Consider the following 26167-nt stretch of genomic DNA (forward strand, 5'->3'; position numbering starts at 1 on the left):
ATCCACCAGTAGCACAGATTGCCACATCAAAGAGCCAACCAGCAAAGGAAGCCCCTAAGTTAGAGCAGCAACAGCCCTGTTGCAAACTTCTTTTCAGCCAGACAGCACTTCATAAACATCAATTTGTTATGCCTCGCGCGTTCCCTGGGAAGGCAGGAGCTGTTACATTTATCACACAGGTGGCAAAACAGTGGCACAGAGCAGGACCACCGTTTCTCCAAGGTCCCCGAAGGAACCGATGCTAGTTGTGGACACTCAACAGGGAATAGCCCCAGTTCCCATCCTGTCCTCTCCAGGAGCTCTGGGGTCTAGAAGGGGACAGAGGTGCTTGGTAAAGCCAGATGGCCAGGATATGAGAGCAGACATCTAAAGGAGACACACGCAGTGGATAGAAAAGCACACAACTGCTGCGGTCTGCAGCTGGGACCTTCCCTGCCCAGGCAGTGCCAATGATGCTCTCCTACTCTTCAGAGGATGGAAGGAGGCTGGTGGAGGAGCTGATCAAGACACAGGATAAATCCTTGTTTGCTCAAGTCTCTTTACTCTGCCATCTGCTCCAACAGCACCTTAAATTATCTAGAAAGGCCAGAGCTGCCCTCCAGGAAGCCCAGGAGAGTTACAAGCTTGAGATTCTGAAGGAGCATCCTGTGGGGAAATGCAACTTCATGATGTCTACAAGCTGAGGATTGGAAACTAAGGAGTACAGGAGATCTCAGCAGGCAAGGAGGCACCAAGCACTACAGCTGAGTTGTAAATGGGAACAGGAAGAACTGAGGGCAAAACCACAATGAGAGCAATAGGGAGCCTCAAGGAACAAGGTTTTGTTGAATTTTTAGGCTGTTTGGATGCTGCGTTCTCTGGAATGATTGTCCTTCATCTGTGTCTCTCCAGCACTCCTACTCTGCTGATTGTTTTGGAAGTGAAGGCTGCCACCACGGCTCTTCTTCTCTTGATAATTGCCCCACTGGATGGTTCTTGGAATCAGTTGCCCTCTGCACCAAAATATATCAGAAGAGTGTCATCAGTCTTCCCAGGGGAGACCTCCCAGCTCCAGATTTTGTTTCAAGACCATGTTTTGGTACTTGCCAGCATATGGCAAGCTCTAAAACACACACCCCAGGGCACAGGGAGGGCTGTGCCTTACCCAGGGGAAGAAGGAACAGAATGCAGAGGAACATCGGTTTGCACTGAGATCCTGCTGTTCCCAAGGAACAATTTGGGCAGTGCCAACCAAATGAGTGGCAGATATCTGTGGTGGCCTTCATTCTGCAGGAGGGGAGAAAGGGCTTTGCTCCCACAAAACACACATGAAACATAGCATGTTTTTGCAAGAGAAGGTATGAAATGCCTGGAAAGATCCCTGCAGCCAGCAAAGCTGAGATGAGGTGAGTGGGGAGCCCCCCAAGCAGGGCACTAGGGGGGCTGCTGCCGTGCAAGGAGGTCCTTGCTCCACCTCACAGTTGAGGGTGAGCTTTGCAGAGCGGGAAGGTCTGGCACATCACAGCAGGGCAGCAAATGCAGACTTGAGTCCAAAATGTGTGGCTGCTGTCAATTAGGAGTCTCCATTCAAAGGAAGGAGGAAGGACCAGGGTTTCTCCATTCCTACAAGCTTTTTCCAGCAAGTGGTCTTGCTGTGAATTTTTGCTCCTGTAGTCAGCTCCAAGCTTAACGAACTACCTGCCTGCCAGACCCTTCTCTGACCCAGTTTCATTCTGGGTCTGAAAATAAGTCTCCTTCTCTCCCTTCTCCCTCTCACATCAAGTCACCTAAATGCACAAGGCATTTAAAGCACTTCAGCCCAATCTCATTTCACACCACATAATTCCGTGCAAGCCTTTGTGCACCTGCCCCACTTCTGTCATTGGCATGTGCTGATCAAATATCAGCAGAGATGAGGGACAGGGAAGGGGCTGAGCTCCTAGGCCTCTGTAAGGGAAGGCACTGCGACATGGAAATTCCCAGGTACACCCCTGTCCAAAACCCATTTTCCCTTTGCCAGAGGATTTCATGCTTGACAAAAAGGGAAACAGCTTTACTTCAAAAATAAGTTCTTTCCTCTTGTCCATCACCTATCATCAGAAGTCCTCCCAGCCACCACAGCCAGGACATGTTCTCCTCTACGTACGCTGCTCCTCAGAGCGAGAGCTGCCCACACCTGGTCAAAAGCATGTGAAAACATACGTTTCTAACGGCACTTTCATATTTGCACATTCAACTAAATGTAAGAGATCACAGTCCGCAGCCACGAATTCAGCCTCTGTGTCACAACCAGCCTGCGTGGAGAGGAAACAGAGCTGAGCAATCCCAAAATTGCCAGCAGAAAGCGGGACGAGTGTGCACACAACCTGCTGCGCGTGGGACACGTGGGATGGCCAGTGGGGAAGCGTGCGAGAGGGAAGCAGAGAGCGATGCCGCAGCGCGGAGCACGTGGCGGGGAGCAGAGGAGTGTTGGAGAGGGGCTGGAGAGAGCACGAGCGCACACGTGTGGGGCTGAGAGCATAACGCTGCCGAGCAGTTACTCTCACTTTACATTACGGATTTAATGGCTTTTAACAGGAGACTTTGTAAGCGATCAGGAATTGGAACAAAAGGAGCTGGGGGAATAATTATTCTAACCAGGGGAGCTAAAGAACATGGCAAAATTGCGTGCTGAGCAATCATGCTAATTAAAGGCACCCAGAAGAATCAGGATAGAAACGCCAAATGGTTTTCACTCTGCTGCCCTAATCCACTAACTGCCTCGTCACTTTGACTCCCACCAGCTGTGGGAAGGACTGCTCCGGGTGAGTTGGTTTGCAGCAATAAAGGATGGAGCTAAACAAGTGACATGGGGGGGGTTGGTCCGCTCTGCAGTGATGCTTGCCCTGCCAGACTGGGCAATGGCTGCTTTGCACCAGCAGCCTGGAGGGGACCAAATACCCCCACCAGCCTTTGCCTGAGCAGCAAGGATCTTTCTGCCAGAAAGCAGAACAGCTGCTAGTAACTACCAGCATGAGGCTAAACACAACCCACAGCCACAACCATGGTCCTTTTGGGCCGGTCAGCCCTGCTGTGTGATTGCCTCTCTGCAATAAGCTCCTCGGCATGGTGGTCTGTCCTGGGCTGCGGCCAGGGAGTGTGTTTCCAGTGCCACACCAGAGCTCTGGTAGCACTGAACATGCTGCTTCCTTGTCTAAACAACTTTTGTCATCACGGGGTTGGGTCTATTCAGGTTGACACAGGGACTTTCCAACGTAAGGACATCTTCTGTGGAGTGGGCATCATACTGATCTTCTGCTGCTTAAAATGCCAGCCATGGTTCATGCCATGCTAGCATCAGAAAAGCAAGAACTAACACTGCAACATGGGCAAATTTTCACCCAGAAAAAGTGGAGACTGGAAAAATGTCTGTGGTGTAGGGAAAGGAAACAAACACAATATTGCTCCATCAGACTGGAGATTTTACAGACCCAAATAAAAACTCCCATGCACTCAGTCTGGTGTAAAACCCAAGACAGACTCCTCAAGGAGCTGCTGGGCCTCAACCTGTTGGGGACACCAGGCCTCAACCTGCTGGGTACATCATCTTGGACATCCGAGATCTTCCTCGGACATTGCTGAAGTCCAACAGGGCATTTCATGCCATGGCAGGTGGGTGCATAAAACACGATTAACAGAACAAGACACACAGTGGTGAAATTACACACCGAATACAAAGAAGTCTCTCTCTGTCCTCTCCAACCTTCAGGAGAAGGTCCACCTCCAGTAACTGCTTGGGTGAGACACAAGGTTTTCTCTCCAGCAGTGCAGACCTGTTGCAGCAGTTGCCTGCGTTGGCACAGAGCGGGAGCTGTACGTAGAGGAGGTGCAGCATTCGCAGCAGAAAAGCGAATGCTAACAATTGCCATCAAGTAACAGCTTTCTATTTAAAAAGCAATGGTTTGTTCGTTAATCAACAGGTCCATTAACATGGAGCAAATGCTTCTCTAATGGACACCCACAGGATCACAGGCTGAACTATTTGTGTGCAGCATCTTTTGATTGATTCACCCTAAAGATCATCAAGTAAATGAGAGAGGATGTAATATTTCTGCAGGAAACATTCCACAGCGGATACATTGATTGTGATGCTCAGCCGGCTGCTGTGTGCCCGTCTCTTCTTGAAAAGACTTCGTATTTGATTCTTTGATTAAATATTTCGAAACTGAGAACAAATCAGGAACATTGGCTCCACCATGCCAGGCGCTTGGCCCATGGAGACCTGGTACCCTGCCAAGGAGGATCACATGAGTGGCTGATGTCCAACTTGCTCCCTCTCCTTCCTACCCTCAAGGCTCACAATCTCATTCCCTCGGTCCTTGCCTGGCCAAACACATCACTGCCACTCCGCTGCCCGGCCTCCTCCTGCCACCACTTAGTCCTTGACCCAAGCCAAGAGAGCCTGCTTGGTGGCACACCAGGAACACAGATCTGTTGACTCTTTTATTCAGCTCCTACTTGCAGCTAAAGCTGCAAAATCGTGGTCCGTTTTGCTTGACGGTGCCTCTCTGACTCCTGCTCTGCCACCACAACGAATCTATGTTTAATCAAGAGCCTACTAATTGCCCAATGGGACAGGAGGAGGCAGGGCTGAGAGTGAGGAATGCCTTGAGAACAAAGCAAGAAATTCCAGGACCCATAAAGGAAAACAGCAATGAAACCATCAGCTGAATAATTTGCCACAGCAACGATCCCAGTGGGCAGAGATGGCCCACGAGCCAGAGCCAAGCGCTCGCTGCAACCTTCTGTTTGCAAAAGCAGGTTCTTTTTCCCAGAGACCAAACACTGGGCTGACACCTCCTTTACGAGCTGTTGAAAAAACACTATCTCCTGAACAAGCTCTGCAAAACCACAGTGATGCTTCCAGTTTCTGAGCACGCCCTGCCACTGCTCACCAAGCCACAGCCTCGGAGCTGTCGAAGCTGCCCTGAGCGAGACCAGCGGGGCCAGGAGAGCCGGGCTCCTGCCACCACTGCTGAAACGACACATACACTTATCTCACATGCAAATGAGCCACACAAATTAAGACCAGACCCTCCTTTTCCCCTCTGAGCTACTCATAAATAACCGAGGCATAAGGCAGGTGAAGGGTCATCTAATTGGGGACAAAAGGAGAAAGTTAAACACTCACCCAGGTCCCACAAGGAGACACAGCTAACCCTCCCCTCCGGAGATAAGCTCCATCAAGAGGGCATCCAACCTGCTGGGATAATGACTCCTCGAGGCAAATCAGAGGTGTCAGCAGCTACAAGTGAGGGCCTTTCTCTGCTGTAGCTTCCACCCTTTCTCCCCTTCAGCACAGGCAGGAAAAAAAATACTAATAAAAAGAGCCTGCAGGTCCCATCCAGGCTGAACTACGTGTGCCATCGCAGCCGGGCAACAAGGTAAGAACTGCCATGGATGCTAGGCTCCTGCCCCCACTTTGCCTTCCTTTTCAAAGAAAATAAAATCGAGTTTGTATCGACTACTGAGAAAACGAGACGACATTATACAGGACACGACCCTCCACAATCAAATTAGGTCATTGCAACACCATAACCAGCACGGAATATGTAGCCCAGATAGCATATAGGATCAAGGCGAATGATTTTATGTAGCAAACATTAAAAGACAAAAGGAAAATGAATCATATCAGGACATCGAGCAAAACCAGAGTGCCAGATAAGTTTTGGAGCGGCAGGAACAAGCAGCACTCCTGTCTCAGGGCTTCCCTCCCAAGCCCTTCCAGCATCCCAGTTCAAACTAGCCTGGCACTTCTCCAAGCTGGTCATTAAAAATCTGGCAAGTGCTGGGCAACACCTTTGCCACTTCCCACACAGCGTCCTCACTTCCCCATCCCTGGGGCTCTGATGGTTTCCGAAAGAGTAAAGCCACTATTCCCGGAGGAGGTTTCCAGCCATGGCCTCAGCAAAATACCCCCTCAGCAACACGCTTGAGGTGCTGATTTCAGGAGTGCTGAGATCTGTTTAGATAGGGGATTTCACATCCTCTTTTTGCTGTAAGTCACCACCTCTGTGTTGCGCATGGTCCAGCTGTGCAGACTTTCGCCATCGCGGTCGGGCACTGCAGTCTGTGGCAGTGGTTTCCCAACTGCGTAACGAGAACATTAACTTTAGCTAAGCTGATTCTCCAGAGATGAAGACATGGAAAAGAATAATCGAAGCAAACTGTGATAGAGTTTTTGATTAAGCAGCTGATGATCAATAAAAGTTATCTGCGGGGCACAGAGTGTTAATGAGCTACCATTCCTGTAGCAGAGAAACACCTGAGCCCACGTTCCCCACTCGACACTGCCCACAGAGGTCAGCAAGACCTCCTCCTCCAGGACTGACAATGCAAGAACACGGGCCACCGAGCCCACAGGTCTCCCCTGCCCTCATTGTTGTTAAAAGGGTGATGGTGGAAGAAGGAAAAGAAAGAACCTTAAAGAGGAACGCGGCTAGAAAGAAAGGAATGAAAAAAGTTAACAGCCGGATTCAAGGCTTGAGGTGCTATGTTCGGGGGAAAAAAAGAAATTGAAAATGCATTCATAACCTTCTCAGACAGCTCTGTTAGCGTAAAGAGATCTTAGACCTCTGCAGCTGTCACACCAGCACCTAGCACACCTACAGCAGTGAGCAAGAAGGACCATCCAGATGGGCTACCAGCTCTCTCTACAAACAGGGAAGCCAGTTGGGCTACCAGCTCTCTGCAAGCAGTGATGCAAGGCACAAAGTGACCCACAGCACACCTCGCAATTACTGTCCTGTTATCCCTTCCTCCCCGTGATGTCACTGCAAAGAAGTATTAGGTGTTAAATCTTAATACTTATTAAGATTTTATACTCATCCCCAAAGATTCTAAAGCAGTAAAGAGTGGACTTTATAGAGAATTTCTCATAATAATGTAGCCACCTGTTTAATAGCAAGGCTGCACGAGGGTTTCAGAGAGCATGTGGAAAGGAGAGATTCAAATTAAAGCTACGGAGAAGAGACAAGACTCACATCGGCAGAGACATAGAATATCATTACCTCTGCCTGAATTTAGCCATTTCATTGTAACTAATCATTTTACTCTTCCAGAAATGTCCGGAGAACTGTTAGTGACCACAGGGAGCTGCTAGGATCTTTGTATTACATTTCCTCCCAAAGTTGCCTCCTCTGACAACCCAGCCCAGCCTGCCTACAAAAGGGATTTGTTTTCCCAAAACTCACTTAGCCTTCCAGTCCTTGGAGGGTCTAGGGAAAGCTGAGAAAAAATCAGCAGACAGGATACTCTTTCTGGAGTGTCCCAAAGGGAGCAGAGTGGATGAACAGCACATTAAGATTTCTCCCCCAATTTCTCAAATTCTCACGGAACTGGGATTTGCAATTGCCCTCTGCAGAGACCGCGTCAAGACAGATCATTAATACTACTTGACGCTGAGGATCTCTTGTATTAAAAAAGCACTGCAATTACTTAGTTCAAATCTCTATATTATTCATAAGATCCATATCTATCATGGATATAGTATTTACGCCGCTACGGGGAAAAGCAATAAATAAGGCAATAAGCGCTTCCTTCCTCCAGGTCAAGATGAAAGTCTGCATCTTGGAGAGCGGTGCTTTCCTTGGGCAGCGAGGCTTGTATCCCAGGCTCCCCGCTCAATTCCTTCAGCCAGGAACTAAAGCCAAAGTAAAACATAACAGCTCTTCCTCAGAGCCCAGTGCTCAGACTCCAACCAATTTCAGGTCCAACCAAGCAGGCCAGGAGGCAATGCCTGGGTGGAAAGAGGTCGGCAGAGCTCCTAGGAGGTCGGCAAGGAAAGGTCTCTTCAGAATTAGTCCAGAGAGCAAAGCTGAAAGATGTTAGACTGTAGCATGGCCCTCATGAAGTTGGAAAAGGAGAATTTGGTCTAACCTATCTGGAAAGGAGCAGGAAAAGCTCAGAACTGCTGTTTTGTGGGATCATAATACACAGCTGACAGCTCCAAGAACTTGTTTGTCCATCTAAACTCCTGACTCCAAAAGACTGGCTGTGAAAGGGCTTCAGGTGGCGACTCATAAACACACAACACGGTCCAGCAGGCTGAACGTGGGCCAGACTGTTAGCTGTCAGCAACCTGGTGTGACCTTCAGTAAATTGATGTCTTTCCAGCTGCCACTCCTCATCCATAAAATGGAGATGAAGATGCTTGGCAGCCCCTTGGCGGCTAGAAGGAGAAATGCCTCTTTCCAAGAAATAGCAGAGGTGCAAGATGCCAGGTTACTTCTCCTCCTTAAGAAGAGGATAAAACATATCGTATCCCTCAAATACTCATCTGCCTGCTGTGCTCTCAGTAAGGTTCCCCTGACATTTGGGCTCTGCTGGGATCTGGCATGAGAACGGGACAGTCTCACCCCACCCCATCTCTGGAATTTGCCCAGAATTTATTTTTAACATGGCCCTCTGTGTGAACATTTGTGGTGGGATTGGTATGAATTCATGCTGATCCCTGACTCTGAGCTAGCCTCACCCTGGCTGTGTCAATAGCCAGGACCCTCGAGAGAACAGATGGCACAATCTCCCCTCTCCTGAATAAGATGTCTAACACGGAGCGGATCTGAAGCATCCTATCTCCTTCCACCTGTAGGAAGGAAGCTTTGGGTAGCCAACTCAGACGAAGCTTCTCCTGCTGTCCAGGGGTAACTAACTTGTCCTAGAGCACAAAACACATCAAACAGGGCCCTAAGATGGGCTTAAAATGACCTTTCAAAATCACGGAGCCCTCTGCCAAGCTCTTTATTTATTTTTGACTTTGGATTGTGAATAATGGGATAGAGCAGTGGCCCATCTGAGAGAAGACTTGAAGATTGGGCTGCAACTTTCTAGCGTATCAAGACCTCACGTATGTCTTGAAGCATGAGGTCCTTTGCTTTGGTATACACCCGATGGCCATTATGTCCCCTTGCTCAGTGCTCCACATCAATTACAGTGCAGAGATGTAAAATGACTGATACGTTTAATACAAAGGGCCTGTCATTTATTTATTAGCTGGCGACAGGCCCTGCGGTCCAGGATGGATGCATTATAAATCAACTGCATTTCTAACCATTAAAAATTCATCCAATTCATAATGTAGGACGCCTGTAATTTCCTTATTAGTGTTGAGTGTGAAGGATTTTTCTTTCTCCTCCCTTGGTTTTACTTTGCTTCTTTGCTTTCCCAAAGATCTTGCTCATTTGAGGATTAGTTTAATCCTGCAAGAGGGAGGTGGAGGGGTGGGAAGGGCTGGGGGAAGGGAGGCCAGGGCTGAAGTAATTTTGTTCCAGTGTTTTCTTCTAATTGCAAATTTGCCATATATACTTAGGAGACTCAGCTGCCTTGTCTCCTAGTCACACTTATGGGAACCAGGGAAACTGCTCGTCCTGAATTTGAGAGATGCTTGTAGGGGGGAAAGGAAATAAAATAAAAAAAGTCCCTTTTCCTTCGCAAAGGAAAAAAAAAAGGGCTATGGTAGTGGGATTGGGAAGGGTGATGTAAAACCTGTTAAAATGTATTATCAAGATAAGAACAGGTGTCCAAACATTATAAAACAGTACATTTCAAATAGATCAAACATATATATGAGATACATATATCTAAAAGAAAAAATAAGTAGGTATAGTAACCTTCAGACTCAGTGCCCCAATTCATCGAGGAAAAATAGGTTAGTAGGGCTGAAAGAAAGGCGTGACATTTTTGCAGACCCACAACTGTGACAGAGAACAGCAGGTACCGCTGCGACATCAGTAACAAATAGGAACTCAGGACTTACACCAGGAAAAGCTGAGTCCACACAAAGTTGTAAGTCACCACTTAGTTTGAGTACTGCAGCACGTATTGATCACGTGCAGCTGCAGACGGCAGCGCAGCTTGATTGTCAAGGTACATACAGAAATTTTCATGCTTTCCCTGAGTCTTGGTTTGTCCCTGTCTATCTGGATCTATCCAGATAGGGGCAGGGAGAGGGGGCCCGAAAACAAATTCAAGCAGGGTTCAGCGTTAGGTAACTTGCAGTCTGTTTAGGAATGAGCGTGTAAGAATCTAAAAGTGGATTATGCAATAAACCCTGCCTTAACAGGACACAAGCCTGGTCATTGAGAGCAATCCTCACACGCTGGGAATTCCATGTACTTTTCACCTCGAGACACTTGCACACAAATCTTACATCAGCTGCACGTGGAAATGGGTTTGCTGAGTTCTCAGGCGGGTCTGTTCACTTCAGTAAATCACGCCGAGGTCAGCAAGGCTAGTGCTTTACGCTTAACCACCGTGCGAGGCAGCTGCTTCAGGTCAGGGCTTCAGGAGCACACCAGCAGTGGTGCTTCCATTAACAGCAGCATCTTCCTCCATCCCATCCACCCCACTGGCAGTGAACCCGCTCCCTGTCCGCGCCCACGACCGACGAGAGAAATACAGCCAGAAGGATACCGAGGTGGGACTGGAAGCATTGAGCAACCAAAAATGATAATTTCTGCATTTTTGTTATATTATACACGAAGCAATCAAGCTCTGCCTGCCCCAGGCTGCTGGGAGGGATGAGCCATTCCCGTCTGCGCACACCATCTCTCCAGAGCCAGCCTCCACGCCGGGCTGGGAAACAAAAGCCCCCTTTGACATGAGAACATCTTTTTACATGGGTCTTTCCTTAGCTTTCAGGACCAAACAGAGTATTAGGGGCTGTCTAGCCCAAAAGCAGCGCTCAAGGGAGGTCTTTATTTTTTTTTCCACCTCTACTGACGTACAGCTTCTTTGCTAGATCTTCAGCTGTACTTCTTGTCCCACAGGGCAACGCCACTAATAATGTTCCTGCTATGTGTGCAGTCATGCAAAACTGCTCTGACTCCTAAACAATAGCAGCTATTTTTAATTAGGAATCGTAATTTAACCAGACAATGAACAAACAATAAAAGCCTGCAACTTTCTAACCAGAGAGACAGCTCCAGTCTGACCACGACAAGTCCCCACGTGTTTCTGAGAGCTAGATTTTAAACCTGAAAACCACACTAAAAGTCACAACACAATGCCCTTGCAAACCCTGGGAGCTCCCAGTGCCTCAGTGGTACCCCATGGCCAGGTACCACAGGCACATCCCTCTTGTCCCAGGAACACAGACATATCCCAGCCTGCAGATACTTCCCCAATAGCCAAACATTATAAGGCTCAGTAAACTTACTAAAAGCAAGACAAATATCTAACTGATGGCCAAAAGAAATCAGTACCACAACTCTACCCACACACCAGCTATTTTTAAAGGGACCTATAGCAAAATTCACACAATCAATGAGCCATTAGGAGACTACTCTTGAACCTCCCTTCGTTACCCCCGACCACCAGGGCTGCCTGAGTTTGCAACAGCTTCAGGTCACACACCATGCACCATCTCTCATCTTGCAGGGATGAAGCCCTGGGCATGAGGAGCATTGGCTGGTGAAAGAAACCCTTCTTCTTTTGGCACGGTCCCCTGCTTCAGGTTTAAGAGCACCATGGGGTGAAGAGCACTACGAGTGCAAGTGGATAGAGAGAAGCACCAATACCTGGGCACACGGCAAATCACGTAGGGAATGAAAACCTGTTTTATCCCCGTTTCGTCCCAACTCCTTTCCTCTCACCTTCTACAATGAGTCTTGACCATGGATTAAAAACACATCTGTGCTGCCAAGCCCTGAACACCCACTAGAAATTGGAGATGCAACCATCTTTGATGGCTTCAGGCAAACTCTGGCAGGGGAATTGCCTGGTCAGGAGCATCGTGGCTGTCCCTGGCTTTGCCGAGGAAAGGCAGAGCTGCGAAGGTGCTTCAGCGGAAATCCATGTGCGCTTCGGGAACGTTGGTTGTGAGGCAGAGGTGATCAGTGCGTAGGTGTCACCGTGCAGGAAGCTGAGCCATGGGGAATGAAGAAGAGCTGATCCAGCAAGTGTGTTATATCGTGCTCAGCCCATGGTGCCTGGGTGAGCAGGTGGGGAACATGTATGCAGGGATGATGGTGTGTGCGTGGGGGCCAGGGGATGCTGCAGGAGCAGTGGAGGGTTGTGTGAGCCCCTACAGGAGGTGAGCAGGGGACTGGATGCAAGACAGGGTACCGGGAGTGCACGTACACATCCTCCATGAGATGGTGCATGCCTTGGGCAGTCTGGTCCAACTCAGTTGACACAGGGATGAGGCTGCCAGGTAGCACAAACAGCCTGCTGTCCTAGAGCCTCTCCAAATCCAGAAAGAAACCAGCTCAGGGCCCTTCCTCACTTGGCTTGTTAAGTGCTTGACAGTTCACACATCACAGGCTCCCTTGCCGAAATCACCCGAGGCGAGACAACCCTGCTTGCCATCCCTATGAACGCTGGGATTAAACAGTCCAGAGGAGATGCTTTCAGGCCAGAGAAGCAGGCAGTTTTGTATGAGAAAACATTTCCCTGTCCACTCCTTGATGTCTGTATCCAGGAGTATTTCCACCACCAGAACAGCCTCTCTGGAGGCAGGTCAATGTCAGCAGCCCAAAGCCATGATTTAAAGGTTTCTCTTCCTAATGGAGCAGCATCACCAGGAACGTCCCTGCCCAATGTGCCATCAGCCACCGCAGCCATGCTGCCGGCATCGCTTCCCCGTGCCAGGGCTGGAGTCCGCTCGGCCCCCTTTGATCTCAGGTGTTGCTACAAATATTCAGTAAACGCACACTAAAGTGACACGGACAGGATCTAAAACCCAAGCAGCTGCAGAAGGCGATCGGCTTCTGTGCAAATCAAGTTGGGTGCACATCACATACGGAGCAGGCAGGGGCCAGGCAGAGCCATGTTTCCCACCTCTGCTTTTCTTTCTCTTGATACAACCACCCAGACAACACCTGTAGAGCTGGCTGAGGGGCAAGGTACGCACAACAGATTTTGCCAGCCTTTCTGAAACAGCCTGAAAATCTCTCATTTCTGTAGCACCGTCATGGCAGGAAGGTCTGAAGATTGCCTTGCTGAGCAAGAGGTTGCAACAGGTGGGATGGGTATTCTGCCTCTGCAAACACAGGATGGACTTCTGAGTTCTGGAAAACGTGGATATTTTTTCCGTTTGCTCTTTCAGAGCTGGATGAAATGACACAGAGCATAAAATAGCCACAGGTGAGGAAAAATAACTGAGAGCTGGGAAGAGCTGAGCAGGTTGGATCAAGTCCCACAGGCCATGAGATCTCTCCTGTTAGTCAGATGTGCAGAGTAGAGAATGGGACAAGGAGGTCATGCCGAGCATGGGAGATGTTCATTCCTGCTCTGGGAGGTGACAGAAGCAGCGATTTTTGTTGCTGACACTTTTCTTCAGGTACCTGCAAATCGTTAAATCCTCTAGAAGCATTGCACGCAAGTTGACCGAGAAGGACAAGAGCGTAAGACATTGAGGAGCCCCAGTACAGAAGAGTCCCAACTCGCAAGTGCCTGCTTCAGAGAAGTGGTGGACATTGGGTCCTGCTGGAGAAGAGCTGGAGGCTTTCACGTTAGAGGACAGAAGAGGAAAAGAGAAGTTTGAAGAAACTGGAGAAACAGCAGAGACCTGTGGGAGGAACGGAGACCTGTACAGCCTGGCCCCAGGCTGGGCGCTGGGCAGCAGAGTCCTGCTGTCACTTCACACGGGGTTCCACATTTATTTTACATGAAAATAATATTTGACAAATCCTCTTGTCCCTGGGGTTGGGGAAGGGAAAGTTTATCTTTTCCACTAGCAACAGGTTCAGTTTTCTTTTTTAGGCAAATAGAACTGCAAGTGTTTAAGGCTTTATTTTTATGCTCTTGTTGCTTTTTTTGGCAAAAATGGGAACCTGAACTGACCAAAAATAGAAATGCTGCATACTTTTTAGCTTCCCATGTCCAGGATGAACACAACACACTAGGCAAACAAAAAGAATTTACAGTGGTAAGGGTAAATATCCTTGCCGTTTTTGTTTTTCTTGAACAGAGGTAAGGAAAGCGATTTGTTTAAAAAATGCGATTTTTGAAATGACCATGATGTTCTTTTTAAACTGCACTGGAATACAGGATAAAGACAGGGTACTGACTGAAAGAGTGCTGATGGCGCTTTTATTGTGTGATTTGCCTTGTTTTTTCTGAAGTACTTCTTTTTAGCCGATTACCATGTATTTACAGTTAGTGTAATTATATCTAATTACTTAATTAGCATGAATACGGGTAATTACTAACTTCCAATATGTAATTATGTCAGGGCAGCCTGTAATAAATGAGGTTGGAAAAAACCCTCATTAGGGCTCTACAGAAGGACGGCTGCTCCACCGGTGTGGAGAACGCATCCCAGTCCCCAGACTGCGCCAGTCCTGGAAGAGGGAAACACAACCAGCTCCGGTCGTGTCTGGCAACTACCTCCACCAAAAGCAAACCACCAGCCCCAGCAGTTGAGCTTCACAGAGCTGGTGGGAACCGAGCATTCACTGATGGTACATAGACAGGGATCTGCAAAGGATCTGCCCCCAAGATTAATTTTCTCCATTAGGGTTTGGATGTTTTCTCTGATTCATGTCGTTCTCGAGAAGACCTCTTTGGTCAGATGAGAAATCCGAGGGAACAGAGCAACTACAAAACCACGCTGTGGCACTGGAGTAAAGCTTCAGAGATCAAATCCAGGAACTAGTCTGCATCTGATGCATTGTGCTTATAATTAATTACTACTATTAAAGCAAAACAATCTTCCAAAATGTTTCCTCTGAAACATTACCAATCTTTCACCACAAAAATCTCCAGCTACTCCTAATCACAAAATCTGAATTTTGCAACTTCGAATCCTGAACATCAGGAGATGGAGCTAAGGCTAGAAGCTGCTGTTAGTGCCAAGCCTACCCAGAAGGACTAATAGCCATCTTCTGGACACAAATGAGAGTAGACTGGATCATGTTTTGCATTACCAAAACCCCTGACCTGAGGTCAATCTGAGGCTGAAGCTATGTAGTCTTACTCTCTATCTCCTCATGACATGTTCTGTCCACAGTACTTGCTCCACAGCAAGTCCAGTTCTTCTCCTCTCATCTGTTTATTTCCAAATACAGAGAGGTGCAAACTCATCACAACCTGTTGCTCCTCCTGCTGACATCTGCCAAGCAGATATGCCACTTGGTTTCTCTTCCATGTGCAAAAGATCAAGAGAAAAAGACTATTTTATCTTATTCTTTTGAGATTTCTTCAATTTGTGGTTGGACTGTCCCCCTTGCCAAGCTCGTTGCCTAACCCTCCAGGTAGGGCTGAGGATGGCTGAAACAAGGGTTGGTTGCAAACCTCGGTGCTGCTCAGCATGCCATGGAGTTACAGCGTAAAGATAGAGGGAACGTCTTCTCAAAGACTCAATGCTTCATCACGAGAAAACAGTGTAGTTCTCCCATGGTTCTTTGAGAAGCCCTCAACCGGGAAGGGAAAGAGGACCCTGAGCCAAGCTTGTCCTTCTTGCTCCTCTAAATTGGGCAGTAGCAGAAAGGGGATAAGAGACAACTGCACAAATCCCAGAAAGCCAGAGGTGAGAGCACATCCCCAAGGACAAACACCTCTATCTCCTTGAGGACATGTTAATGAGAAGAGCCCACAGGACAGCACTGCAAGGCAGGAGCGAGAGGGGCTGCAGCTCTGTGGGCAGGGAGCTGCTCTCCATATTTCTGCTGCAATTCCATTATGCAGAGCTAAGTGGCTGGGAATAAACATCCGTCATCCCTGCGTGATAAGCGATGTTTGCTAGTATAGAGGGTGACAGAAATCTATATCACATCAATGTACTATTAATACTGCATTAAGCATATAGAGTTTGCTCTCCTCATTGCAGCATGGTAATGGTTATCGGCATGTCCTCAACCCAGACAACATCCAAGAGCACAGGGATGCTTACAGGAGGAAGGAAGGAGAAAAACTTCATGATGGAGAGAGAAATCGCTTGCTCAAGATCTTGCTCTAGCAACACCTCCGTGAAAAGGAGACACACTGGGTGCCACATAGCACCTTTGCTCACAGCTGGACACAGCAGCTCTGTGGGAGGTGGGTGGCAGGAGGGAGATGACAGCTTGCATCAGTACAGGCTCAGCTGGGTATCAAGGCACTGCCCAGCCCAGAGGAGCTCTTTCTACAAGCGACAGCAAACGAAGAAGTGTTTGTGTCCAAGCTCTGCACAAGAAGAAAGAAAAACCCTCCAGCATCAAAACCACGGGGAGAACGGGAGCAACAAACATTCTCCAGCTCAGGTTTAAGCCGAGCAGAGTACATCAGATCAAACAAACCCCTTACAGCGAAAGATCCCCAAAGCATGGTTAATTTAAAAGGTGAATTATGAAATTTTCCAGCCTCAAGCAAAGCCACCAGTGAAGTCAGGAGTTTTGCCCAAGTCCTGGGGACTAAAATACAATACACACACCAAATCCAACCCTGCCTGAGGTTTTGAAACCTGGATTTTGCCCCGTGAATGACAGAAAAAATGAAAAAAGGGCATTCAGCCTGCCAGCATCAAGCTGTGGTTTGCCTCTTGTTAGCACCCAAATAGGGTTTGGTTTCAGCCCTGCTGCCTCGCAGTCCTGGGAAACCTGGAGCTCAGGGGTGGTGATTTGCCGTGGATTTCCAAGCACGGCAGTTGTCACTAGTACTGCATTTCTCCCCTGTGGCAACTTCCATGGGAGAAGCGGCTCCAGATGCCACCCTCATGCATCTCCATGAACTCTTCTGATCCCAATCAAACAGCCCAGTGAAACTCTGAGGCCAAATCCTGCTGCGAGCGACTTCCCCTGCAACCTGCCTGGCTCTAACGAGCCCCAAAGGGCAAATGCTCAGAGCACAACTTAAGCTTTCCAGGTTTAAGCTCTGCTGCTGCACAGCTGCAACAGCACCCACGTCTTGCAGTGGTCGGCGCATAAAGAGATTGAGAAAGCACAGGAAGGGAAGGAAAAAAATAAAGCGGGGGAGCCCCCCCTTCCCAAGCCATCAGAGTTTGTAAATCATTTTGAGATGAGGTGCTATAAGAAACATAAAATATATAATTAACGGCACAGAAAAACCACGCTGCAGTCAGCTTCTCCGCTCCTGCCTGATCACCGCCCTCCTCCTCCCCCTCTTCACAAACAGATGGAATTTAGCACGTTGAAATGAAAATCAAAGGGAAAGCCAGGCGCGTTCATCAGGCACAGCCCATCGCTCCAGCAAGTGAAGCACGGTGATCCCGGCTCGGGCACCGGCTCGCAGCGCCCAGGGCTATCCCAGGGACACCTCCACGGGAGCAGCGGCTGCAGCTCCTCATCCCGACGGGAGGAGCGGTGGCCAGGGAGCAGCGCGCTCCTGCTGAGCGCTTAATGCTGAATGAGTTTCTGCAGGTTGGGAGATCGGCCTCCTCCCTGTTTCCAGGGGCTGAGTTATGTCTCCTGCGCTCATGAGTCAGCAGCAGCCAAGGGGAGAATGGAGGCGACTTCAGTGCAGCACTTCCCGCAACCTTATCCAGCGCTTTGCATTTATGCTCGGAGTTTAGGAGCGCAAAACAGAGAGGACCACTTGATCGCCACCTGCTAGTCTAACGAGCCCAGTTCACAACCCGTATTTCTAACAGGGAAGCTGCAAAAACTTTTCAGAAGCCCACAAAAACAAGACAACCAGCATCTAAGCCTCCTGTTCTTTATCTGCACGCATCTGCCCTATCTACGGCCATGTTTTCTGAGCTTCTCTCTGGCCCAGCGGAGAGCCAAGGAGGCAGCCCCACGGCTGGGAAACGGCTGGAGGAGGAAGAGGAGGCAGGTCCTTTCCGCGGCCAGGCAGGGGTCACTTCCATCCCCGCGCTCCTGGGCAGCCCTTGCTCACACCTGGGACCTCGTGCTCGGAGCCGAGGAGGCAGAGCCTGGCTTCAAATGGCACTTTCAGGCAAGGAAGGAAGGTGACTGGTGAGTGGCGGAGGGAGGGTGAAGGGAGGTGAAGGTGAGAGTGGAAAGTCTTCTCTGGAAGCACCTACATGTATGTCGTGATTTCTGAGACCTGAGATTCACTTTGGTTTCTGGACCATACCAAGACCAACTCTCCTCAAAAACCTCCTTCTCTTCTTCCTCATCCTCTTAACCTCTTCTTCCTTGACCTCCTTCCCCCGAACCCCCACCCCATCTCCTGGTCCTTGCAGGAGGCTCTGGCCGGAACGGGCACTCACACGTGTCTGGCTTGTGGCAGTTGTGACCTTGTCGGAAGTACTGAGGGTTCTCGATGACGGGAATGCGGGTCATGCCGATCACCACCGTGTCTGGGCCAGCGTCCAGGGACGAGGGCGTCGTGATGCCGTGGTTGATGTGGTGGAGGGGACTGGCTGAATCCTCCTCTCCGCTGATCACCGCCACAGGACCTGCAAACACCATGCACATCCGTCAGGCACAACAGGGGAAAGGGGACCCGCGAGACCTGCTGACCACGTGGGTATGGATCTCTGTGGGTCAGCAGTGGATCACCACCAGCCCCTGGACAGGATGCCTGTCCTAGCACTCCTGGAAGTTGTCCCATCCCCAGGGCATTCCTCCAGGCAGCTCACAGGGTGGAGAACAACACTTCAAGTTTTTTTCCTGATTTTGGGGTACAAGGCTAACAATCCTGCAGGGATTAAAGTAGCTACAGGCGACATCACATCAGAGGTGAGTCCTGCACAAAGTCCTCTCCTAGGGCTGTCATGAAACAGACCAGTCACTGTGGTGCCTGTATACCCTGGCATTACAAGCTTTGCAGAATACAGAACTGAGCTCGGACTGAAGAAACATCATCCTTAAAGAAGATCTGTTTCATCCTAAACACATAGTCACACCATTTCTCTTGCTCAGTGTGTTGCCTGTCTTGTTTTCCATCCTCAAGTTTCACTCAGGCACACACACAAAGCCACTCAGTGAGGCTAATACCTACAAGGAACCATGATATACTGGAGCAGATCCTGCTCAGCTCATGCTGCCTCCCACCACCACCATAAACGGCAACATCTCCCCCTTACCCTGCTGAGCCCAAAAATCTCACAGCACCATTAGACAGGCAAGATCCCAGCAAGATATGGAGAAGACAGCATCACAATCTTTAGGCTGAGATGCAGCAAAGCCAGAAGATTCTCTCCTCCTTGCCTCCTCTAACTCATCTACCACCATCTCAAGTACTTCTAAACTCCCAATTCCCCATCTGCTGCTTGCTCATGGGACCTGTTATCAATCCCTGCTAGGCTGAGAGGGACCTGACCTGGTAAAGAGTTTGAGGTGGTCCTTCTGCACCTGACCCCCAGACAAAGTCCTGAAGTTGCTGCTCCATGAGCAAGGAGCCCTCAGCACGGTCCACTTGCCTTTCCCCAAGTCTCCCAGCACCCATTTACGTATCCTTGTCTACCTCCACAGAGAAGGTCCCCAAAACATCAGCGTGCCCAAATGCACCCACATTGATCTCCCCTCTGAAGATGGCCAGTCTGCAACCGTGCTCCACCTCCTTCAGCCTCCTGCCCCAGCCATGACTCTTTCACTCAACTGCCTGTGCTCAAGAGCATCACCACTTCAATCTTGCCCTAACCAAAAGCAGGTTTGTTCCCATAAGTAAAAAGTGATGAAGGAAAGAGCATCCATACCTGAAAGCCAAGACCTTCTTCCCACACAGAGCTATTTCATAATATTCAGCTGTACCCTGATTTTTGGCTTATACTTTATTTTATTTTTAGACCTTCTAATTTCAGCCTTTGCTATCAGCTGCCAAGGCTGGAAACCTCAGGGGTCATCAGGCCTTAATACCTTATTCCCCACTTCCACCCATTCTCACCTGTTCTGGGGTTCAACCTGCAAATTGACATCACAAACACCTCCATCATGAGATGAAACCCCCTAATCCATGCTCTATCTTCATGCTGCGTAAACACAGGATCCCAAAGAGCTGGGCAATGTGGGGACCATGCTGCAACCTTCCATAAGGACTTCCCTTATATATTCACATGGGAAAAAAACCCACACTCAGTTAGAAACACCCCTTTTCTCCTGTCTGGATGCTCCAAAGGCTATCAGAAGCTCAAATAAAAATGAGCAGCAGAGATGCTGCATTGAGGCTTCGAACCTATTCAGAGGCCTGTCTTTTACCTACATTTCACAGAAAATGCCTCTCTCCCATCAGTAATCTACTTCTAATTGTACAATTACTTTATTATGCACCACTAGCAACAAAGAGGGGAGTCTTCAAGTCATTTTACTCTCTGGAGCTTCTGGGAGGACAGGGTGAACACTGGCTCCGTGCAGTCATTCTGCCTGCATTAATCTAGTCTAAAGGCTGCTCACTTTTGGAGCTAAGTATTGTTTGTTCTTCCAAGCGGGATATAATAAAGTTATTGTGTAATTAGCAGAGTCCTGGCAGCCGTGACAGGTGTTTTAGTCACAAGGAAAAAAGTCTCTCCCTTTATTGTGAATTCTTTCTGGCAGGTTCTTGGGTTGTTTTTTTTAACGTTACTCTCTGGGCCTGCGTGACTTCCAGCTTTTGAGATGCAAAGGCAGAATTCAGCTCTTGCTGCAAGATGCCTCTGTTGGGACTACACACGCTGTATTTCTCCAAACACAAAAAGCAAACAGGCAATTTTGGTTTGAACGACTTTTGTTCTTTTGTGTTGCCAAGTCTTTGCGTGCAAACCAGGAGGACTGGCTTTTGCAAGGTGTGTACGTCTCTTCGGCTGTATCCTGCACCGCTGGCCAGCCCGGCTGCGGTGGAAGGGGAGACCCTCTGCATTTCAAGGTGCAGTTCACAAAAGGAATCATAAAAATATCAACTGGTATAGAATGGTGTAAATAATTGGAGGAGAGACCATAAAGTTCTCCCTTGAAGTGGAGTGGTGAAAGAGGCTGTTGAGGGCTTATTGCTTTCCCTAAGCAGCCAAGGATTTGCTTCAAAGGAAGGTACCTAATCATCCAGTGGGATGTGAAAGGCCTCTCCAGTGAATGAGGTGAAGGAAGTTTTCATTGTCCTCTGCTTTAAGAGCAGAAATCATGCATTTGTGACAAGGAGCAAAGAGGACATCTCCTACAGCATTAGCACTGGAGATGTTCATCAGACATATGCTGGTATGTATCAGCCTATCAGACATAGGCTGGCACGGACCCTGCTGAGGACACAGTTCTCAAGAGCTCACAAAGTCCTGCCAGCACTTAACCCTTGCTGTCCTTGCTGCCTCCTCATTGTTAAGGAATACAGGTCACAGCAGTGTCTCTGGCACAAGCAGGTTAGAAGGACACAGCTACATCTAAAGGAGTAGGGCATGATGAAGGAGGTCGGGTACCTATGAAACTAAGTACAGCCAGCATCTATTACAGATCCAGAGCCTGACCTTCGTGCTCCAGAGGCTTTTTTCTGCAGCTTGCTTCTTAGGAGAAGACTTTCTACATGTGTTCTCTCTATTTCATGCCCCAAACCTGTCCAAGATCTGAGAGGTAAAAGGTAACTGTGTCCCACCTGATCCGCAGTTGCACTCCCAGTTCCCAACAAACACTGGGTTCTGGGAATGGACTCAGCCTTTCAGTCATCCAGCTCAGGTTGGTGCTGCCAAGCTTGGATGTTTACAAGATCTACTAACTCTCAAGAGCCTCAGAGCCAAACTCTGATGCTCTATGACCATCTCAAGCCCTTCTCATTTCTGTATAAGTCGGAAACTCCAAGAACTGCCAAGGCAGTTGCAGTCCTGACACCACAGGGATAGTACACCACATACAGCATATTCTATCCTTGCAATAATCCAGGGACGGTTTACTGCCTCTGACGGTATTTACAGGTCTTGGAAAAAAAAAAGAACCTAAAATAAATCACATTCTTAGAGTCCTAAGGAACACATTCAATGGATGCAACATACTAGCTTTCAAGCTTTCAGAAATATTTCTGATGACAGCAGGCACCGAGCTGGCGTGGACTATAGCATATAATTCAGCCAATTCATCCCAATATGCTCCACAGGATATAACTGGATTGAAGACATAATTTATAGTTGAAGACTTCTCCAAGTTTCTTGTATTAACCTTTTTTTGGGGGAGGAGGAGGTGTAGAAATCTGGACGCCATTAACTCCTACAACACAGTCATGGCTCTTTATCACTTTCATTATTTCGTTCCCATCTCTTCCAGCTGGTCACAGCTGAGATCCAATTCCCTCTAAGCCCACGGCCACTCTATTGCCCTTCTCAGACTCAGACAAGTGCTAGACTCACCGCGAACGCCTGAGACAAACTTTGAAACCATCATTGATATCAAGCAGTCACCGATCACTTTTATAGGTTTGACTATTACTCTGATACTCAAAATATATACTGCCATTAGTAACTCCTGGTAATAAAGCAGCTACCTAGACTTCAACTTTTTAAATCTATCTTGGCAATAGCATGTATTTTTTTGCTGTTAAGTAGGTAAAGAGGTTGAGTTTCTGATGTATAATGTTGATGAATGGCTTTATTTGGAAGAATTCTCAACAGCTTCAGCAATGCATTTTCCAGGTAAGGTTAAAGGAAAAAATGAAGTAAAAAGAAAAAAGAGAGCATAGGTTTTAAGATTAAGGTTTACCTTCCACTTGACAGAGAAATAGGCGGAGGAATGTAAAAATGGAAGACAGTTTTGTACTGGAAAAATGAAGAAAAATAGTCAAAGGCAGCCTGAGGTAACTCCTGATATACATTCTATGAACTTAAAACACAATATAAAATATTTTGAAGCTCCTCTGAAACTTAAAATCTAAACAATGATGCAGTAGTTGTTTCTGTGAATAACTCAGTCTGTGCTATGGACAAACATACTGAGGATATTAATTTATAAAGAGAGTCTATTTGTAAATACTGTGAGAAGCCTTTGTATGTTCTGAGCATCACACATGTAACATCTATACTCTGCAAGGCTTTTGATGGCTCTCCTCCCATCCAAGCAGGAGTCTCATAGCCAGCAGCAACCACATTGGCTAAACTGGGGTTTGGCTTAGTGTTTTCCTTCATCTCTTTGTTTGTCTAGAAGCTCTTTGAAATAGGACATACCTTTTAGTCCATGTCTGTGAATCGCCTAGTTCATTCATAGTGTTATATGGACAACTTCTTACTTAAGAAAAATAAAGCAAACAATAATAAATAGCTTAGGAAGCACCTGTTTGCACGATCATATCATAACAGTAAATTATTTACCAAGTCTAAGAGCTGTACTTTCTGATAAAACACAGGCTCAGGAATATAGGATACTTTATAAATAATCACAGATTAGAGAAGATAAGATAATGGTCACTTCATGCACATCTGTAACATAACGAATGCTCCAAGGCAGACGGGTGAAGAACAACAAAAACTCCAGCTTGTTATCACCGTAACCTCTCCAAAGCAACTAAAATGATCGAAGGTGTAGAAAACATGACCTCCAAGGGAAAAGTGAAAGAATTATGCTTTGTGTTGAGAGGAAAAGACTGAAGGCACACGTGATAACAGCCTTCAAATATGTGAAAGGTCGCAGCAAAGAGAAATATAATAGCTGTTCTCCATGTCCACTGGGAATAAAACAAGAAATAATAGGTTTAAATTGCACTGAGGGAGATTAGGGTCTGAATGTTTTCCCTAATGCCTGGCAGTACGGGTGGCTGAGCACTGGAACAGATAACCCGGGGCTGCTGCGGGGGCTCCACTGCTGCTGGGCTGGGAAGGGAAAGGTTAAAGAAACTTCTTTCAAGGGCAGTTTAGCTACAGGACCCGGTGCTGCTCAGAGCCTTCCCAGGCTGCAGCACTTTTCACTTGCAACTGAACAGCCCTCAGCAAGGAGTGCTCTTCCCTTTCAGCAATTCCAAAGAAACTCCAAGCAGGGACCTCATCAGTGCTGCAGACCAGGTCTGGGCAGCATCCAAGGCACATGGGTGCAGCACTGGACCGGGACGGGACCGTGGTTTCTCCAGCCTGGTTTCAGAAAGGTTGAAAACAATTCCATCCACATCCCAGGCCATGTGCTCAGGACAGAAACTGGGTTTGCTGAAGCAGAGAGCAATGAGGCGAGTGCTCCGAGCTGCAGGGCAATCCCCTCTCACCACCCACACCTCTGGGAGCTGTCGTTCAGAACATCGGTTTTTGATCAAAAACGATTACTGCAAGAGCTAATGGTGCCATCCACATTTGCCTGTGTAACATAAAGGAGCCATATAATTAACCTACTTAATTAGGAACTGTGTATGACCCATAACTAGAAAAAAAAAACGCTCTCCTAGTAAAGTGGGTCACTATGCAGTGTATAGCAAGCGCTGGAGCAGACCTCATTAAACTCCAATATATATTACATATAAAATCCCCTCATCCTCTGACTTGAAACTTGTTGACACTTCCATATTTCCTTGATCTTGATCTTAATCTTAAATGCTGTTCTTTGAAGGGCCATATCACCGACTGGCAAGTAGATAAATTCCAAGGCAGGATCTCTCAGCCTGGCTTTACAACTCAGGGTTACACATACACATTTATTTTTAACACAGATAGAAAACTAACCCCAAACTTCAGCTTATCAAGAAAATAAACAAATGAAAAAAAAAAACGTTTAAAAAAATTCCAACCTCTTGCTGGAGCTGAAGTCAAACCATCCCCCAGGGCTGATCTCTGCACCAGCAAGGAAGGGAACTGAAACTCATAAAACAATAAGTGAAAGCACAACAAATACAATTAAAAATCTAGCCGTGCTCAGAGCGAGATTGCATTTACTGTCTCATAAAGAGAACCTCATCCCGTCAGGCACACGAAAGGAAATCAATTTCTTAATTTTTATTGGCAGATGTGGGCATGAGGCCAAGTCAGGGCTTGGTGCCTGCATGGGACCTGCTTGGAGCCAGACTGCCGTGGGCTTCAGCCCATCCCCTGTCCTCCTGCAGTGTGAAGCTGCCACTTCTCATGCTCAGGGTCACTAATCCCAACCACAGCACAGTCCATCACAGTGTCTCTTCCCCAGGCCACAGCAGACCCCTCGCTTGTACAAAACACTGGGCTTTAACTGGAGACCTCTCCAATTCCAGCTCTGAGCACTTGCTTTGTCACCACCACCTCAACCAGGTCTAAGTGGCTTTTCCCACACCCGTACAGCCCAGTTCTGTCTCCTTGCCCCAAAATCCGCCCAGGATATCCTCATGACCTTGCACAACCCATGTAAAAAGCCATGGGAGCTGGAGGGCATCCCTGGGGAGGCTGGCCCATGCAGCACGGCTCTTGCTCGAATCACGTCGTGATCGGCTGCAGGGAGTGCAAAGGTGCTGACCCCTCCTCCGCCATTGCCCACGGGGCACACGCTCTCCCATCAGCGTTTCAGGGAAACAACACATATAAAAGGTCATGTCCTTGAGATTCCCCAGACAGATTAAGATTCTGAGAACATAAATTTGTGAGCTCTCAAATGCGTCTGCTCCGTAGCCTCAGCTTCCAGCTCTTCTAGCAGCAAAGGCAGGAGAAAATGGCCAAGCAGCAATTCATTTTCTCCTTTTCTGATTGAGATGAGGAGTTCAAGGCCCTGACCATCTCAGGGAGGTGAAGATCCCACTGAACTTTGTGGAAAAGCAGCGAGGGACAGGCCCAAGGTCCCTGCACCCACCACTCCTGTGGTTGGACATGTCGCTCTTCCCCCGTGATGCTGCCAATTTCCACCCTCTTATAAATTGCAGATGCTTTATTGTATAAAAAACGGCCACCAGATCCATTGTCAGTGGGCAATCCCTACACAGGCAATCCTCAAAGCACTCCCTTTCCTGATGCAGTAGTCTGCCAAAATACTGCCGTTGACAAAAGCCCCTTTCCCTCTTTACATATGGGTGTTTCCTTCTCTGATTTTTTTCGGGTGTTTGAAGGAGAAGGAGGCAGGTCTTACTGCAAAATGGGATACATCAGGGCAGAGGGGCCATGGCAGCCCTGTGCATCCTCCCCTCGCCCGTTCCAGCCTCCAGCCACCCTGGCACTCCCAGTATGGAGAATCACTCCTGCCCCATCAGGGTAAGAGGATCCCCGAACCTCTCCCACTCCTCCCATGTCCTTTCCTTTCCCCTCTTTTTCAGGTTTATTTATTGAGCTTAGACACAGATCCTATAAGCACTCATGCTCAGGAATGGAAACATTAAGATCAAATCGTATGAAATATGAAGTCAAAGCATATGACGGCACAAATGCATAAATCCAGCAGAACAAGCAACAGAAAACGCTTACAGTAAAAACGACGAGACAATCTGATAA

The 26167-nt window shown here is 48.0% G+C and overlaps 1 protein-coding gene across 6 annotated transcripts in view; it reads right to left on the bottom strand.

The window, feature by feature from the left end:
• The window catches only part of NTRK3 (neurotrophic receptor tyrosine kinase 3), a 209968-nt gene that overhangs the window by 78171 nt on the left and 105630 nt on the right, over nucleotides 1-26167 (bottom strand). For all 6 annotated transcript variants that reach the window (XM_086619990.1, XM_086619989.1, XM_086619988.1 and 3 more), the window contains one exon: nucleotides 18131-18319. In XM_086619990.1, the coding sequence (XP_086476116.1) occupies nucleotides 18131-18319 (189 nt within the window). The remainder of the gene's footprint in view (nucleotides 1-18130; nucleotides 18320-26167) is intronic.

This window comes from Tauraco erythrolophus, chromosome 14, assembly GCF_009769465.1.
Source record: "Tauraco erythrolophus isolate bTauEry1 chromosome 14, bTauEry1.pri, whole genome shotgun sequence".
Classification (NCBI taxonomy): domain Eukaryota; kingdom Metazoa; phylum Chordata; class Aves; order Musophagiformes; family Musophagidae; genus Tauraco; species Tauraco erythrolophus.